The sequence below is a fragment of the Felis catus genome, chromosome D4 (assembly GCF_018350175.1).
Source record: "Felis catus isolate Fca126 chromosome D4, F.catus_Fca126_mat1.0, whole genome shotgun sequence".
Lineage (NCBI taxonomy): Eukaryota > Metazoa > Chordata > Mammalia > Carnivora > Felidae > Felis > Felis catus.
Window position 1 is genome coordinate 4,877,976 of NC_058380.1, and position 16,332 is coordinate 4,894,307.

At 46.2% G+C, this 16,332-nt stretch overlaps 1 protein-coding gene and 1 non-coding gene across 3 annotated transcripts in view; both read right to left on the reverse strand.

Annotated features, from left to right (window-relative positions):
- SPTLC1 (serine palmitoyltransferase long chain base subunit 1) overlaps positions 1-16,332 on the reverse strand; it is a 54,091-nt gene that overhangs the window by 8,736 nt on the left and 29,023 nt on the right. For both annotated transcript variants that reach the window (XM_045043912.1, XM_003995324.6), the window contains exons 7-12: positions 11,459-11,588; positions 9,898-9,987; positions 5,380-5,487; positions 3,333-3,428; positions 2,153-2,249; positions 1,060-1,114 (exon numbers count right to left, since the gene is read on the reverse strand). In XM_045043912.1, coding sequence (XP_044899847.1) covers positions 1,060-1,114; positions 2,153-2,249; positions 3,333-3,428; positions 5,380-5,487; positions 9,898-9,987; positions 11,459-11,588 — 576 coding nt within the window. The remainder of the gene's footprint in view (positions 1-1,059; positions 1,115-2,152; positions 2,250-3,332; positions 3,429-5,379; positions 5,488-9,897; positions 9,988-11,458; positions 11,589-16,332) is intronic.
- Positions 15,259-15,364, reverse strand: LOC111557634. The gene has a single exon (XR_002737873.2). It is a non-coding gene; the product is annotated as a U6 spliceosomal RNA (small nuclear RNA).

Consider the following 16,332-nt stretch of genomic DNA (forward strand, 5'->3'; position numbering starts at 1 on the left):
CACGAACAATGGCTCCCAACCATAAATCATGCAAGAAGAACTTCTGTTATTATTGTGCAGACACACCCAGAGCGGTAATTATTTCTCCCCTACTTTCTCTGGAACAGCCGCGATCTGCTCATTTATTCACTGTCCTTTCCTTTTAGAGAAGCTTCTAGTTCCCACATCTGGCAGTAAGTGGGACTTTCATGACTGAAAAGACATGTTTCCACCTTGGGAAAGACAAAAGGAAACACCTGGGCAACTGAGATCATCTTCTGTAAGACCAGAAATCTGCCTGAAGGCGTCACCTACCTGAAGTTTTTCTTAACGCCAGAGCAACCTTAAAGAACTACTCTTGTGTCCTTAAGACAAACACAAGCCAACACTCATAGGGTTCATTTCGATTTCACTTGTTTTTCTTCACTTAAAATAAAACTTAGTAATTTTCTAAAAAGTGTGGACGATATGAACCCACCCACTGTCACCTAATGACACAGCATATAATGGTTTCATTTATGCATACAGACGAGGAAAGATTCTCCATGTTGACCCGAGTTCTTACTGGTGATAGCGTGTTTGGTGCTTATCTTCACCTCTGTCCCTTATATACTGCTATCGCATTAATGAGCTTGTATCCCTTTTAGAAAAACAAAGTCACGGTTCGTTAAGGCAACAACAAAGCAGGGCACCTGGGTGGCTCAGTCAGTTTCGTGTCCGACTCTCGATTTCGGTCCAGGTCACGATCTCATGGCTGTGAGATCAAACCTCACGTTGGGCTCTGCGGCGAAGCGTGGAGCCTGCTCGGGATTCTCTCCCCTTTCTCTCTGCCCCTCCCCCTGCTTGTGCGTGCTCTCTCTCAACAAATTATAAGTAATAAAATAAAACAACAACAAAACGATGCTCTGGTTTCAGGCCCACAGATTTGAAAGAACCGAGTTCCTCATTTCTTAGCCGCGAGTCAAACTGATCCAAGCCTATTAAATACACTCAAAACCAAAGAGGTGGCATTCAAAATTTTTCACTAGTTGTCTAAATGTTGTACAGACTTTAAGTTCATTGAAAATATAGTTAACTTACCCTTGTAGAGCTTTATGGATTCGTTTGCACTTTTCCCTCAACACTGAAAAAATACCTGTGTGAAAAAAAAATATTTGGAAGATGTGACATTACTAATCTAAATGTATCTCTAAAGATGTTTAGTGTTCAAGCTCATCAACTTAAAATGCGGCCACCCCCCCAGGGACAGGAGCGCCTCTGGAGGCCCCGGCCCGGTCTCGGCGTGCTGCCCTCACACCTCCTCGCCCGCTCCGAGTGCAAGCTGGGGGAGGTCTCCCACAACAGAACGAGGGCTCTCGTTCCCATCAGGAGTCTGTAAATAACCTAAGAATAAAAGGGTACAGATATAGTACTTATTTCTGGACCCTTAACGATTTGATAAAAGATAAGACGCTATACTACCGTTTACTATCTTTTCTTGGACGTTTTCACCTCACTCACGGAAAATTAAAAAACTAAAACATGTGACCAAGAGGCACTCGTGCCGGGCCTTCTGACAAGCAAGCCAATCGATGTGCACGCAGAAACACGTTTCCTGATTCTCTGAATTAAAACCAATGTTAAACATTTAGAGAGTTAAAGAATCTTAAGTTTAGAAATACCGGGTTAAGGCCTGCTTTTCCATTTGTTTCAGGCTCTGTGAGGAGGTGCCACCCCAACCCAAGGCCACATTTGAAATGTAATCAACCTGGCCTACTAAGGAAGCTTGAACGGCCGGTGAACCGGATTTGGCTTCAGTACCAAATAACGAGTCAAAGGCTGAAGGAAAACCTGGGTAAGCTATAAATTATGTGCAGGGGCACCCGCAGCAGCACACTTCAGCTAACTTCTTGAATGACAACAGGCCCGGAGCTGACCCCTCCTCCTGGTGTCTCCGCCCATCCGCCCAGCCTGGGAGCCGGCCCAGCCCTCCGGCCGGGAGAGAAGCCCACACCGAATCCCCAGAGCTGGACGACATTCCGGCCGCGATTCTCCCCACAAACGCCAGGCAACATCATCCGGAGGCACCGACGTCCGGTGCACACGCCCCTCCGGCGAATGCCTCCGAAAGCGCGCCAGCAGCCTGGCTGACGGGAGCCGTGAGGCCCGGGGTCCTGGGGGCAGAAGACCGTACCTGGGTTCTCCTCCATGATGTTGAGAGCCTCGATCGCAGCGGCAGCCAACAACGGGGGCAGCGAGGCTGAAAAGCAGTACCCCTGGCCGGAGAGTCGCTGAGAAGAAACAAACAAGGAAAAGACATGAATACACTTCTTTTTGGGGGGGGGGGGGCTAAAAACCCTAAAGGCACCAAATCTGCATGACCTGCTAACGGTGTGTACAAATGGTAAAGTGGGAGGAACCATGCACGTGTAAAAGATCCGCGTAACAAACACGATATCTTTTTAAGGAAGATATTTTCCAAATACAAACATGTCGAGTCATTCTCAGACAAATCGACTTTTTATTTACTTACTTATTTATTAAACAAGTTTCTTTAATCTTTATTTTTGAGACAGAGAGAGTGTGAGCAGGGGAGGGGCAGAGAGAGGAGGAGACACAGAATCCAAACCAAGCTCCAGGCTCCGAGCTGTCAGCACAGGGCCCGACACGGGGCTCGAACCCACAGACCGTGAGATCATGACCTGAGCTGAAGTCAGATGCTTAACCGACTGAGCCACCCCAGCGCCCTGACATATTGACTTTTTTTTTTTTAATTTTTTTTTCAACGTTTTTTATTTATTTTTTTTGGGACAGAGAGAGACAGAGCATGAACAGGGGAGGGGCAGAGAGAGAGGGAGACACAGAATCGGAAACAGGCTCCAGGCTCCGAGCCATCAGCCCAGACCCCGACGCGGGGCTCGAACTCCCGGACCGCGAGATCGTGACCTGGCTGAAGTCGGACGCTCAACCGACTGCGCCACCCAGGCACCCCATGACTTTTAAATAAAGATTGCGACAAATCAAGTCAGAGTGAAGCTGTGTGACTGGAAGTTACAGCTGAGTAACTTTTTTTTTTTTTAATTTTTTTTTTTTTTTAACGTTTATTTATTTCTGAGACAGAGAGAGACAGAGCATGAACAGGGGAGGGTCAGACAGAGGGAGACACAGAATCTGAAACAGGCTCCAGGCTCTGAGCTGTCAGCACAGGGCCCGACGCGGGGCTCGAACTCACGGACCGCGAGATCATGACCTGAGCCAAAGTCGGCCGCTTAACCGACTGAGCCACCCAGGGGCCCCTGAGTAACTTCTAACACAACCAGGGGGCATTAGTTTCAGAAGCTACTGTCTTTTTTTTTTTTTTAAAAAGAACCTACCTGATGGTCAATTACAAAAGATCTGCCACAGCAGAAACCTCCAATAGAAGCGAGAGAATTCTCCATGTTGGCACTGATAAGGTCAATATCATCAATCTGCCAAAAAAAGCAAGACGGTGGGAGTTATTCCTCAATTTAAAGAAAAAGTAAAGACCGACGTCAAGCCTGCAGACAAAACTACAGCACTGATCACGTTAACATCTTGGTTCAAATGGACCACCTCTGTGCCGATGAAGGATAAACCATACAAAACCTATGGTCACAAGCACGGAAGGTTTCGAAGCGTGCCTCTAACGAGGCCCTTCAGCAATTTACCCCCAGTGGAAGGACAGAAAGAAATTAAAAGAAGAAACCCAAAGCTGCTTAGTACTACAAATATTCTGAGGTTCAAAATCAGTCATTTCCGTGCTTCAGCGAGGGTCTAGTTGGCCACGCCCCCAGAAGGTACCTGAGATAAATACGAACAAATCTCAGAGTTTTGAACACTTTATCCCTATGCTCACCTTTTCAAAAATGCAAGGGCAGTTTTTCCAAACATCATGGCAACTGATTCTTTGGCCACGCTGAACAGGGCAACGGACAAACCCCACTGTGCCACGTGGCCTTCTGAGTCGCCACCGTCTCCTCAACTCGGTGCTCCCCTGACTCCGTCCTCCCGCTCCAGCCCCGGCACCAAGGTGCACCTGGGCACACAGCGGCCGTTCAAAGCCACTCACTGATGCCATGCTGGTGACTGGCCCGATCCCACCTGGGGCTTCTCAGTGGTCCACAGACCCAACAAGGAAACCTGTTGGCTCTTACTTTCTAAAAAAACCTTTTATTATGAAAAACGTCAAACACACACAAAGGTAGAGAGGACAGAATAAACAACTCTCATCGCCAGATTCAGTCACTACCAGCTCATGGGACAGTCTTCCATGTACAGCCTCCTCCTGCTCTCAGCATTTCTTTAGAGCAAATCCCCCAACTTCTTAAGAGTTTCATCTGTAAATACCTCAGTGTGTGTTTCTAAAGGACATGGACCCTTTCAAAAGCACAATCACGAAACCATCATCACACCTAACAAACGAAAAATTTCTTAATATTGCCGAATTCTCAGTGTTCTAATACCTGCCTCACAAAGCTTGTTTTCTGCAGTATCTGCCGGAATCAGGATCCGATTGAGGTCCATCTACTCTGCACTTCTGCTCAGTGCATTTAATCACCAAATAGCAGTCTGCCTCTGGGGAAGGAGTATGTGTCGCTCTAACTCAGTGGGATACTCGCTCTGCTCCGTTATCGGTAGTGAGATGCAGATAACCTAAGGTGACTTCGTGTTCTTTAGTTCAACGTTTTGCCAGAGATCGGAAAGCTTTGACGCACAGGATCTGCAGAAAAGCTCCCCTCAGCTCCAGCACACAGGGGTCGGTGAAGACAGGCTCTGTGGGCGGGCAGACGCTGCTCCTCCCCGAGGCTCCAGGGGCTCAAGCCGCCGAGACTGGGGCAGGTGGGGCTCATTTGAAGAGAACACGTGACCAACTCCCTCCAGCTCTCTGGGACCCGAGGCTTGGTGGCGCGTCTGCCGGCAGTGTTTCTGACTCCGTGTCTCCCTCCGTAGAGAAGTCACGGCCATCTGACACCCGTATGCAGAACCCACCGAGAACACACAGTTGTAAATATCGAGAGAACACCCTTCCACTGCCCCTGTCGTATTTTCTAAGGGACTACGTTAGGGAAGTCTTACTGACTTTAAGAAACACACGCAGGCAAGTTTATCCATTTCTAGAGAAAAGACACGGAAAGCCAAGATCAAACGCTACAGGCTACACAGACCGCATCCTAGGAGGCACCGCCGTGAGTTTCCAGGCTCTGAGGGATGACAGGCCCTGGTCTGGTGGACCTGGTCCCCTGTGGGCTCAGTGAAGGGACAGAGCCCAGGGCGGCACGACCTTGCACGCTGACGGGGAGCAATGCCTCGCGCCCGTGGTATGTGAACGTGGCCGGCAGGATGGAACCACATGGTTTCTGCATGAGGACACATCCCAGAAAAGGAGCAAGGGGCACTTACGCTGATTCCAAAATGTTCAGTGACTCCTCGACCATGTTCTCCGAGGACTCCAAACGAGAGGCTTTCCTCCAGAAAGATTCTTGCTTTGTATTTGTACTTTAACTTCACCTGAGTGACAAACAGAACGCAACGTTAAAGTGCTGGTGACCAGCACCATCAAGAAGATACTGGGGAGAACAGTGACACCTAGGAGGGAAAAAGCACATCTGGTCCCCAACACTGGTGGGTCTGTAGCTGTGCACCTGCCCGCTTGCTGGGCGTGTCCCGAAACCCCAAATCAACACACAAGGCAGAGTGCGGAGCGGCACGCACGGAGTCACCTGACCTGCCTGTCCCCAGCTGAGTCTGACTCCTGCCTCCGCTCACACTGGAGACACGTGTCCTTTTCAGCATCTATTTATCGCTGTGGTTTTTTGTATCTTGTGCTTTTGGCCGGTGGTTCCGGTTAGAACGGCCCAGCACAGCGCTGAAGTGCGGGGTGGCGATCTGAAGCGCCAGAAGGCTGGGATGCGTCTCATGGAGGAAACGCGTGTGTTAGAGAAGCTTCGTCCAGGCATGAGTTACAGCGCCGGTGGCCCTGAGCTCAACGTGAACGACTCAACAGTATGTATTAAACAAAGGTGTTTTTAAACAGAGAACACAAATACTGAGCAACTGGGGTCAGTGCCACGACCAGACGCTCGCAGCAAGTGGACGGCACTTACCCCAGGAGCCACAGTCCCGCGGTTGGCAGCTTGGCACCTGTGGCCCACCTACGCACGTTTCGCAGAACTACAGCTCAGAACACGGCCACGTACGCACGTTTCTCAGAACTACAGCTGGCCCTTGCACGGGTCTGTTTAGATGTGAAGTGTTTTCAATAGATACAGTCCAGCACTGTAAATGTATTTCATCTTCCTTACGATTTTCTTAATATTTTCTTTTTTCTAGCTTACCTTAAGGATACGGTGTATAATACGTATGACATACAAAACACGTGTTAATCAACTGTTTACGTTATGGGTAAGGCTTCCAGTCAATAGTAGGGTATTGAGTTTTTGGGGAGTCAAAAGGTATGTGGATTTTCAACTGCATGGGGGTCTGCATTGTTCAAGGGTCAAATGTGTCATGATGGTGAAGAGACTGTATTTTATTTATTAAAAAGTTTTTTTTTTTTATGTTTATTTTTGAGAGAGAGAGACACACACACACACACACAACATGAACAGGGGAAGGGCAGAGAGAGAGGGAGACACAGAATCTGAAGCAGGCTCCAGACTCTGAGCTGTCAGCACAGAGCCCGATGTGGGGCTCGAACTCACGAACAGTGAGATCATGACCTGAGCCGAGACCTGCAATGAAGTTGAGCCACTTAGGCGTCCCAAGAGACTGTACTGTAGATGCTCTAAACTTAACAACAATATAGACAGTATAAGGCCAATTTTTAAAGACAAAATTGTAAGATCTTATGAATGTAGACAGTATGTGTTAAATACTGGTCTGAGTATACATAAAACTCCTGAGGAAATGTACATATTCTTCCCTCAGTGGCCTTATGCTTTAATGTGAATTCATGGCACTGTTTTCTTAATTCAGAAAAAGTTTTCATTAATATGCCTTTCAATCTGTTTTCCCTCTTTGCTTTCAGGCTTGTAAGTCCTTTCCCTTCGAAGGTTTAGATGCATCCTTTTCTGAATGTTCTTCTAATTACTTCGTGTTACTTTTCCATGTACATGTTGGGAAGCTGAACATATGTATGTTTGTATAGCTTTTTCCCCCTATTTTTTGTTTTTAATTTATTTTTTGAGGGAGAGATAGTGTGAGCGGGGAAGGGGCAGAGAGAGAGGGGGACAGAGGATCTGAAGCGGGCTCTGTGCTGACAGCAGAGAGCCTCATGTGGGGCTGGAACTCACGAACTGTGAGGTCATCACAACCTGGGCTGAAGTCGGACACTCGACCGACTAAGCCACCCAGGTGTCTCCCCCAAATGTTTAACTGATTTACTCTTAAATGATATGAATGTGATCAGTTCCACAACTGAATTAAAATACAGCAATTATCAACCACTAAATATAGATGGATTTTTATTAACAATGAATAAGCTAATTTGGAGAGAATTATACCTTTGCAACACTGTTTTCTATCCATTAGTATGTATGAGATATTGTATGAATGAGACAATTTCTAAAAATCATGTTTCGGGGGCGCCTGGGTGGCTCAGTCAGTTGAGCGTCTGACTTCAGCTCAGGTCATGATTTCATGGTTCGTGAGTTCGAGCCCCGCATCGGACTCTGTGCTGATGGCTCAGAGCCTGGAGCCTGCTTCGGATTCTGTGTCTCCCTCTCTCTCTCTCTCTGTCCTTCCCCTGCTTGTGCTCTCTTTCTCTCAAAAATAAACAAACATTTTTAAAAAATCATGTTTTAGAACACATTTAAGAATATTATGCCAGTAGCGGTACACAAATAGACAAGTCGGTGAAACCAAACAGGAATCCCAAAGTCATAATCCTGTAATCTTTACATATTCAATGCTAATATATACTTGATCTGTTCCTTACGCTTTATATTTTGTTTCAAGGCTTGGCTGTATATCTATCCATCAGTACTGCTTTACTATCGTAGCCCTAAATATGCAATTCTGGTATCTTCTGGCCCACTATACCATCTCCCCCATATTATTCTATCAGTCTTTGACACTCACAAAAACAAGGAAAGGAAAACCAATACAACACATCTCTTTCACTGATATTTAGAATGTGTCTAGATTTCCTCAAGAAACAGTAAAACACTTTAAAAACAAGATATGAAATCCTTATTCTGAATCCTCATTCAGTTGATGGGCTCAGACTCAAATTTCAATGGCTGAATTCAAGGGTGGTTCAACACGGGAAAATCAACTATACTAATAGGATGATGGAAGATCACATGATCAACTCATCACCTGATTCAGAGAAAGCGTCTCACAAAATCCAAATCTCTCATGGTACAAACACTCAACAAATCAGGACTAGGAAGGAACTTCCTCAACTGATAAAGGGCATTTATGGAAAACCATAGCTAATATCATACTCCGTGGTGACAGCCTGACAATCTTCCCCCTCTCACCTCAGTCTACACTGTACAGAAGGTTCTAGCCAGAGCAACAGGCAAGAAGAGGAAATACAAGACATCCAAATTGGAAAGGAAGTAAAACCACCTCTATTCACAGATTATAGGAGTTTATATATAGAATAAGACCCATAAAAATACTATTTGAGCTAGTAAGTTCAGTAAAAGTTCCATGATATAAGATCAAAACACAAAATCAGTTGTATTTCTATAAACTATCAGTGAACGCTCACCCCCCAAATCCCATTTATAATAATATCAAAAAGAATAAAATACTTAGGAATAAATTTAACCAAAAAGATATAAGATCTGCACAGTGAAAACCACAAAACACTGCCAGAGAAAATTAAAGAGGATCTAAATAAATGGAAATACTCCCGTGTTCATGGATTTGAAGACTTAATATCAGTAAGATGGACAAACTTTCCACAGCAATCTACAGATTCAATACAATCTACAGATTCAATATAATCCTGATTCAATATCAAAATCCAATCTCTATCGAATATCTATTATCTGTCAAAATCTCAATGGCTGTTGTTTTTTGTTTTTTGTTTTTTTTTTTTACAGAAATGGAAAAGTTGATCCTAAACTTCAAATGGAATCTCCAGGCACCTCAAATAACCATAACAATCTTACAAAAGAACAAAATTGGAGAACTCACATGTCGTGACTTCAAGATTTACTATAAGGCTACAGTAACTGAGACAGTGTGGTACCAGCATAAGGACAGACATACAGACAAGTGGAACAACCCTGACAGTCCAGAAATGGTCATAATCTCACGGGTTGTGAGTTCGAGCCCCACATCGGGCTCTGTGCCAACAGCTCAGAGCCTGGAGCCTGCTTCAGATTCTTTGTCTCCCTGTCTCTCTCTGCCCCTGCCCGGCTTGCGCTGTCTCTGTCTCTCTCTCAAAAATAAACATTAAAAAAACAAAAAGAAAAAAAGCAAGAGTTTTACAAAACACATCCTATATGATTTCACTTACAGGAAATTGCACAAAAGTCAAAACTACAGGCACAGAGAGCAGATCGACGGTGGTCTGGGGCCAGGGCTGGGGGTACTGACTACAAAGGCATACGAGTGAACTTTCTGGAGAGATCGAAACGTTCTGTAACTTGACTGCAGTGGCAGAGATGAGGGTGTACAAATCTGCCAAAACTTACCAAACTATACTGACAGAGAATGGATTTCATTGGCGTGTCAATTACACCTCAATAAAGCTGGCTTTAAAAAGCTGAGTCTTGACTACCCTTTAAAGACCGGGCTGGCACGTAATGTTAATGTACTTCCCTGGTATGGCCTGAATGTGCTCCTGAGACCCGTCAGGCAAAGCGGTGCAGACGCGAGGCGTCCCAAGTGCTCAGGGACAAGAGGCATCACCGCCCGACAGCCCGAGTTCTAGAACCTGGAGTGACCGCGGCTGCTCACCAGCTCCGGGAGAGGACAAATAGTTCCCGTGTTCATGTACAGCCCCTCCACCACGATGAAACGTCGTGTGACCCGAGCCTTGCGAGGATTCTTTAAAAGACAAAAACAAACAAACAAAAAATGACATTTTAAATTTCAGTAATTCCAAATGCAGAACCTGTTAGATGCTCCCTAGCACTCCCATCTGACAAGACTGATTCTAGAAGTAAACAGTCCGGATGCGTTTCAAGCCCAAGGTTTCGGACCCGATTATTCTGAGATGAAGAAAGTGCTTTCTTCTCTCAGGTTTTTCAGTTCACGCCATGCACTAGGTGACCGCACACATGCACGCACGCACGCACACGATTTAGGCACTCTGAGAATGACTGAGAAGGGGCCCAAGGGAACTTCCTGGGGAGACGGCAGCGTTTTAGGTCACAATGGAGCCCTCACAGCTGGGTTACCCACTGGTCAAAATGTATGGCTACGATCTGCTCACTTCAATGTCTGTGAAGTTCACCTAAACTAGAAAGAACTGGAGCGCCCGGGTTGGATCAGTCAGTTAAGCGTCCGAATTCAACTCGAGCCACAATCTCGCGGTTTGTGAGTTCAAGCCCCGTGTGGGGCTCCGCGCTGACAGCTTGGAGCCCGGAGCCTGCTTCAGATTCTGTGTCTCCCTCTCTTTCTGGCCCTCCCCTGCTCTCTCAAAAATGAATAAATGTCAGGAAAAAAACAAACTAGAAAGAACTGAGGTGGGTGAAGGCAATCGTCACCAGAGATGGGGTCGGGAGACGCAGAGGCTCCGGTGATACGAGAATGGCAGGATGTTGCTACCAGAGCTGGGAGGAGGGTAGGGGCTGCACTATACTCCCGTGCTTCCTCTGAACCCGCCGGAGATTTCTCATGATCAAAACCTAAACAGACGAACCCTGCTCTCCATCTACCAAGACGCAGACAAGACCCTTTCCTTCCTTACTACTGGGTCAAGTAAAACTCAACTGTGCCCTCATCCAGGCATGTCTGAGGGGGCAGTGTAAACGGGCTAGGTGCAGAAGGCAGCCGCGCGGGGCAGGTGGCTCGCACAGGCGGAGCTGCTCGGAGCTCCAGGGCGAAGGTGCGGGAGGGAGAGAGAGTCAAACTATTCACACGTTCATAAACGAAGATGCGCCGCTGTTTCTTCCAGTTACCGGACACGTGACTTATCCTGATATAAATAAACCTATTTCGAATTCCCGAGGTGCGCCCTGCTCCCACCCTAATGAGCTCCGGTGTTATTTCTGCAGAGTGGAGAGCGAGCCCCTCCCACCCCCACCGCCAAGGGCGCTCGGGTTTCTGTCTCTTTTAGAAAGCTGCCTGGATTGCCTGCCCGCAAATTTGCCAGCTGTAATTACGGCAACGACGAGGCAATTACAATCAGACCCGGCTCTCCGACACGAAGTACATTTAATCAGCAGGAATGCCCTCACTTCATATCCAAATGCGATCCGCAGGCAAGTTTTCATGACAAATTACCGTTTCATATATGATTTAGCCGGTTACCGAACACAAAAGAGCTGTATAATTTTCTTGCAAAGAATCATACCTTTTGATCTTCGATCTCTTGTTCTTTCAGTAGTCGCTCCAGATCGGCCATGTCGTTATGCTTAAATAACTGAATGTCACTACGTGACGCCTGTAATCCTTTCTGAATAGCAAAGCACGCGGCTCTGTCCCTGCAAGGAAGAGAGACCCGCAAACTAGGGTTTAACAGCCTCGTCACCATTCTCGGGAGAGGAGAGCCTGCTCTGGGCCGACCAGCACCTACCCGTCGGCCTGAGCACGGCCAATCAACAGAACACGCTGGGCCCTGGACGCACGCGGTCTGCGCCCATCTCCGTGGGTCCTTCTCTCGGAACGGCCTCGCTACCTCTACTCCACCAAGCGCGCCCTGGCCACACTGTAGCCGCCCCAGAACCGGCCTCCTGTGCGGCCTACTGTGGGGGGCACGTCAGTTCACTCAGCAATTTTCTCTTTCTGAGAAACACGGGAAACACTGGTGGTCCCTCCCCCCTCCCCCTCAGTGGCATCTCTGGTTTGAGTGGCACAGACCGCCGTTAACTCTGCTGCGAGAAGTAATACTGGATCGTGGACTCTACCCCACTCAGCGCAGAACTCTGGGTCCCGCAGATTAAACTTCGGTAAGATCTCCTAAACGGAGTTAATCAGGGAGGGAATCATTTTTGAAATTAAGGTATAGTATTTAAAAACATAGGGGCGCCTGGGTGGCTCAGTCAGTTAAGCGGCTGACTTCGGCTCAGGTCATGATCTCAAGGTCCGTGAGTTCGAGCCATTTGTCTGGCTCTGTGCTGATGGCTTGGAGCCTGGAACCTGCCTCAGATTCTGTGTCTCCCTCTCTCTCTGCCCCTCCCCTGTTCATGCTCTGTCTCTCTCTGTCTCAAAAATAAATAAACGTTAAAAAAAATTAAAAAAAAATAAAATAAAAAAATTAAAAAAAATAAAAATATATACAACACTTGTTCCGCCAAGATGGGACAGTCCTATCTTCCCTATCTTTCCAAGTACAACCCCCACACCGGATATTACGTATAAAACAAACACAAGGAGACTCTGGAAGATGGAGAGAGAGGGCAGACAGGCCGAGGACCCGAGGATGACGCGACAGGACTCTGGGGACCTCCCTCATCTGGAACCGACAAGGCCGGCCACACGCAGATGCCGGGGCCACGGGCGAAAAGCGCTCACAGAAGCCTGCTCTGTAGCCAAAGGGCAGGACAGGGGGCGGCCGGGTAGGTAGAAATGACGGCAGCCGGACCCCAGGAAAGCTGGGCCCCGAAACTCTGATCCTCACGGAGCTAAAAGGCACCCCAACAACGGCCATGGTGGTATCAGAGAAGGGAGCCGGGACTTTTATCCCTGCGAGGTGGTACCAAGCGAGAGCCGGTGGGGACTCCTGCCGTGGCGGCCGTGTCAGAGGAGGCCTGAGGGAAAGCAGGACTCTCACCAACACCAGCGGAAACGAAAACGCCCCCACTGTGGCATCCATGGAGGCAGAAATGGGACCGTGGACTTGGACCCGGCAGCGATGAGGCAGCAGTGCCCCCCTGCCCCGACTGGAAGACTGACGGAGAGAAAGCCCGTTAAAACATAAGGTTTAAATAAAGCACAGGCTGTAACAGCATAATATGAAATCGTCCTGGTTTCAAGTATCACTTGCCGTACCAAGAACCAGGAGATCTCAAACAGAACGAAACAAAACAATCAACAAACGTCAATCCGGAGAGGACGGATGTCAGGGATGATGATTTTAGAGCAGTCAGGACAAAAATGCTTCAATGAGCACTTATGAATATGCTCGGAACAAGTGAAAAACAGAAACCTCAGCAAAGAAACAGGAGACGGAGTCCTGTGGAGATACTAGAACTGAAAAACACAGTAACCTCAAGAAGAAGTACAGTGGGTGGGCTCAAGAGCAGACTGGCGGTGGGGGTGGAGGAAAGAATCAGAGAACTGACAGATGTAACAACCGAAGCTAGTCGTGTAAACCGCAGAGAAAACTGACGCGAAAGGGCAAGCCTCAGGGACCTGTGGAGCCAAGATAAAAGATGTCACACTGCGTCAGGGGAGGCCCAAAGCACTCAAATCTGGCAAGAAGCTGAATCCTATAGAAAAGGTGACCGCGGGGCGCCTGGGGGGCTCAGTCGGTTAAGCAGTCAACTTCGGCTCAGGTCATGATCTCGCGGTCCGTGAGTTCGAGCCCTGCGTCGGGCTCTGTGCTGGCAGCTCAGAGACTGGAGCCTGCTTCGGATTCTGTGTCTCCCTCTCTCTCTGCCCCTCCCCTGCTCATGCTCTGTCTCTGCTCTGTCTCTCTCTCAAAAATGAATAAACATTAAAAAAAAAATTTAAAATAAAAAAAGCTGAGCGAAATTCATATGGGTAAACCCAAAGAAATAAACGCCAAGATTATAGTAAAGCTTCTGAAAACTGATGACCAAGAAAAAGTCTTGAACGCAGCCCCCTAAAATGACACCTTATATAGAAGAGAAAAATAACAAAGCGACAGATTTCTCATCAGAAACCATGGAGACCAGAAAAAAGTGCCAAAATATATTCCAAATACTTGGAAGAAGAGAGCTGTCAACCAAGAATTCTGTAACAAGCACAGATATCCTTCAGGACTGAAGGGGAAATCAAGGCTTTCTCAGTTGAAGGACAACTAAGAGAATCTGCCCCCAGCGGACCTCCCCTAAAGGAATGGCTAAAGCAAGTTCTCTACCTAGAAAAAATAAGTAAAGAAAACAAAAGGAAGAATCTTAGATTATCATGAAGCAAGAAAGAACACTAAGTAAAAAGTATGAACAAGCACACTAGGGTTTTGTCACCCTCCTGAAGTTTTCTAAATTAGTTTGGATGATTTAAGTAAAAATTACAACACTGTCCAGAGGCACCTAGGTGGCTCAGTTGGGTTGCATGTCCGTCTGGCTCTTGATTTCAGCTCAGGTTATGATTTTTCAGATAGAGAGATGGAGCCCCAAGTCGGGCTCTGTGCTGACAATGCGGAGCCTGCTTGGGATTCTCTCTCTCCCTCATTCTCTGCCCCTCTCCCACTAGTTCTCTCCTTCTCTCTCTCAAAATAAACAAACATAAAAAAAATTACAACACTGTCTGATATGGCTTTCAATGTATATACCAGAAATACTTTAGCAATTACATTAAAGGGACGCCTGGGTGGCTCAGTCAGTTAAGGATCCGACTCCTGATTTCAGCTCAGGTCATGATCTCACAATTCGTGAGTTCGAGCCCCACGCTGGGCTCTGCACTGACAGTGCGGAGCCTGCTTGGGATTCTGCCTCTCTTTTTCTATCCCTAAATAAATAAAAAAAAAACATTAAAAAAATAAAACAATTATATTATAAACAAGGAGCAGAGAAATGTAAAGGAAGGTACCGGTTTCTCTACTTGAACTGGTAAAATGATGAGACCGGCAATGTGATAACTTATGTGTGTACATAATGTCATATTCAGAGCAATGACTAAAAACAAACAAACAAAAACTATGCAGAGCGAAACACTCAAAAACACCATGGATAAGTAAAAATGGAATTCTAAATAAAACACGTTCACTTAACTCCCAGAAAAGAAGGAAAAAGAAAACAGACAAAAAAAAAAGATAACAAATAAGAAACAAAAAATAAAACACCATAAGAAATGCAATAATGATTTTCAATGTAAATGGCCAAAATACACAATTTTTTTTTCTTTACAAGATTTAAAAAAAATTCAAGTTAATTAACATATAGTGTGCTATTGGCTTCAGGAACAGAATTTTGTGATCCATCACTTACATATAACGCCTGGCGCGCATCACAAGTGCCCTCGTTAATAAAAAACACAGAATGCTTCACGACTGTGTGTGTCCTCCGAGCACAGGGGCGGGCTAATCCTCTCTGAATCGTTCCGACTTTAGTACATGTGCTGCCGAAGCGAGCACCAAAATACACAATTTAAAGAGAGACTGGCAGGGTGTTATTAAACATGACCCAACAATATCCCGCCTATAAAAGAATATACAATACTAATGTAGTAGTGAAAGTATACATATTGTGTGTCTTTATTTATTTATTTATTTTCAACGTTTATTTATTTTTGGAACAGAGGGAGACAGAGCATGAACGGGGGAGGGGCAGAGAGAGGGGGAGACACAGAATCAGAAACAGGCTCCAGGCTCTGAGCCATCAGCCCAGAGCCCGACACGGGGCTCGAACTCACGGACCGCGAGATCGTGACCTGGCTGAAGTCGGACGCTTAACCGACTGCGCCACCCAGGCGCCCCGTGAAAGTATACATATTACATACGATAAATATACCACTCAAACATTCACCAGAGAAAGCAGAAGTGTCTATGTTAATATCTTACACATCAGACTTTGGAACAAGGAAAATGATCAGAGACCAAGAAGAACATTATACAATGATAACCAGGATCAATTACCCAAGAAAACTTATCTTGAATACGTGCCGAACAACAGAGCTACAAAAGATGAGAAGCAAACAGTGATAAAAGTGAAAGGAAAAATAGACAAATCACAACCACAAAAACTGTAGAACTACCATACAGAAAACCACAGGTAAGGTTAGATCCGATCTCAACAACGTCGTCAACTAACGGGATCTAACTGGCATTTATTTATAAAATAGTCCACCGAGCAACGGCAGAATATTCTTAAGTGACTGGGGAACATATTCCTATATAGACCACATCACGAGTCATAACACAAACTGCAACAAATTTCAAATCTCCAAACACTTGGAAGCTAAACACAGCTTCTAAATAATTTGTGGGCCAGAGAGTCTAAGGTAAAATAAAATACGTTGAACTCAATGAAAATGAAAATAAACACATCAAAATGTGTCGGTCAAGACCACAGAAGTACTGGAGAGGGAAATGCAGAGCACTAA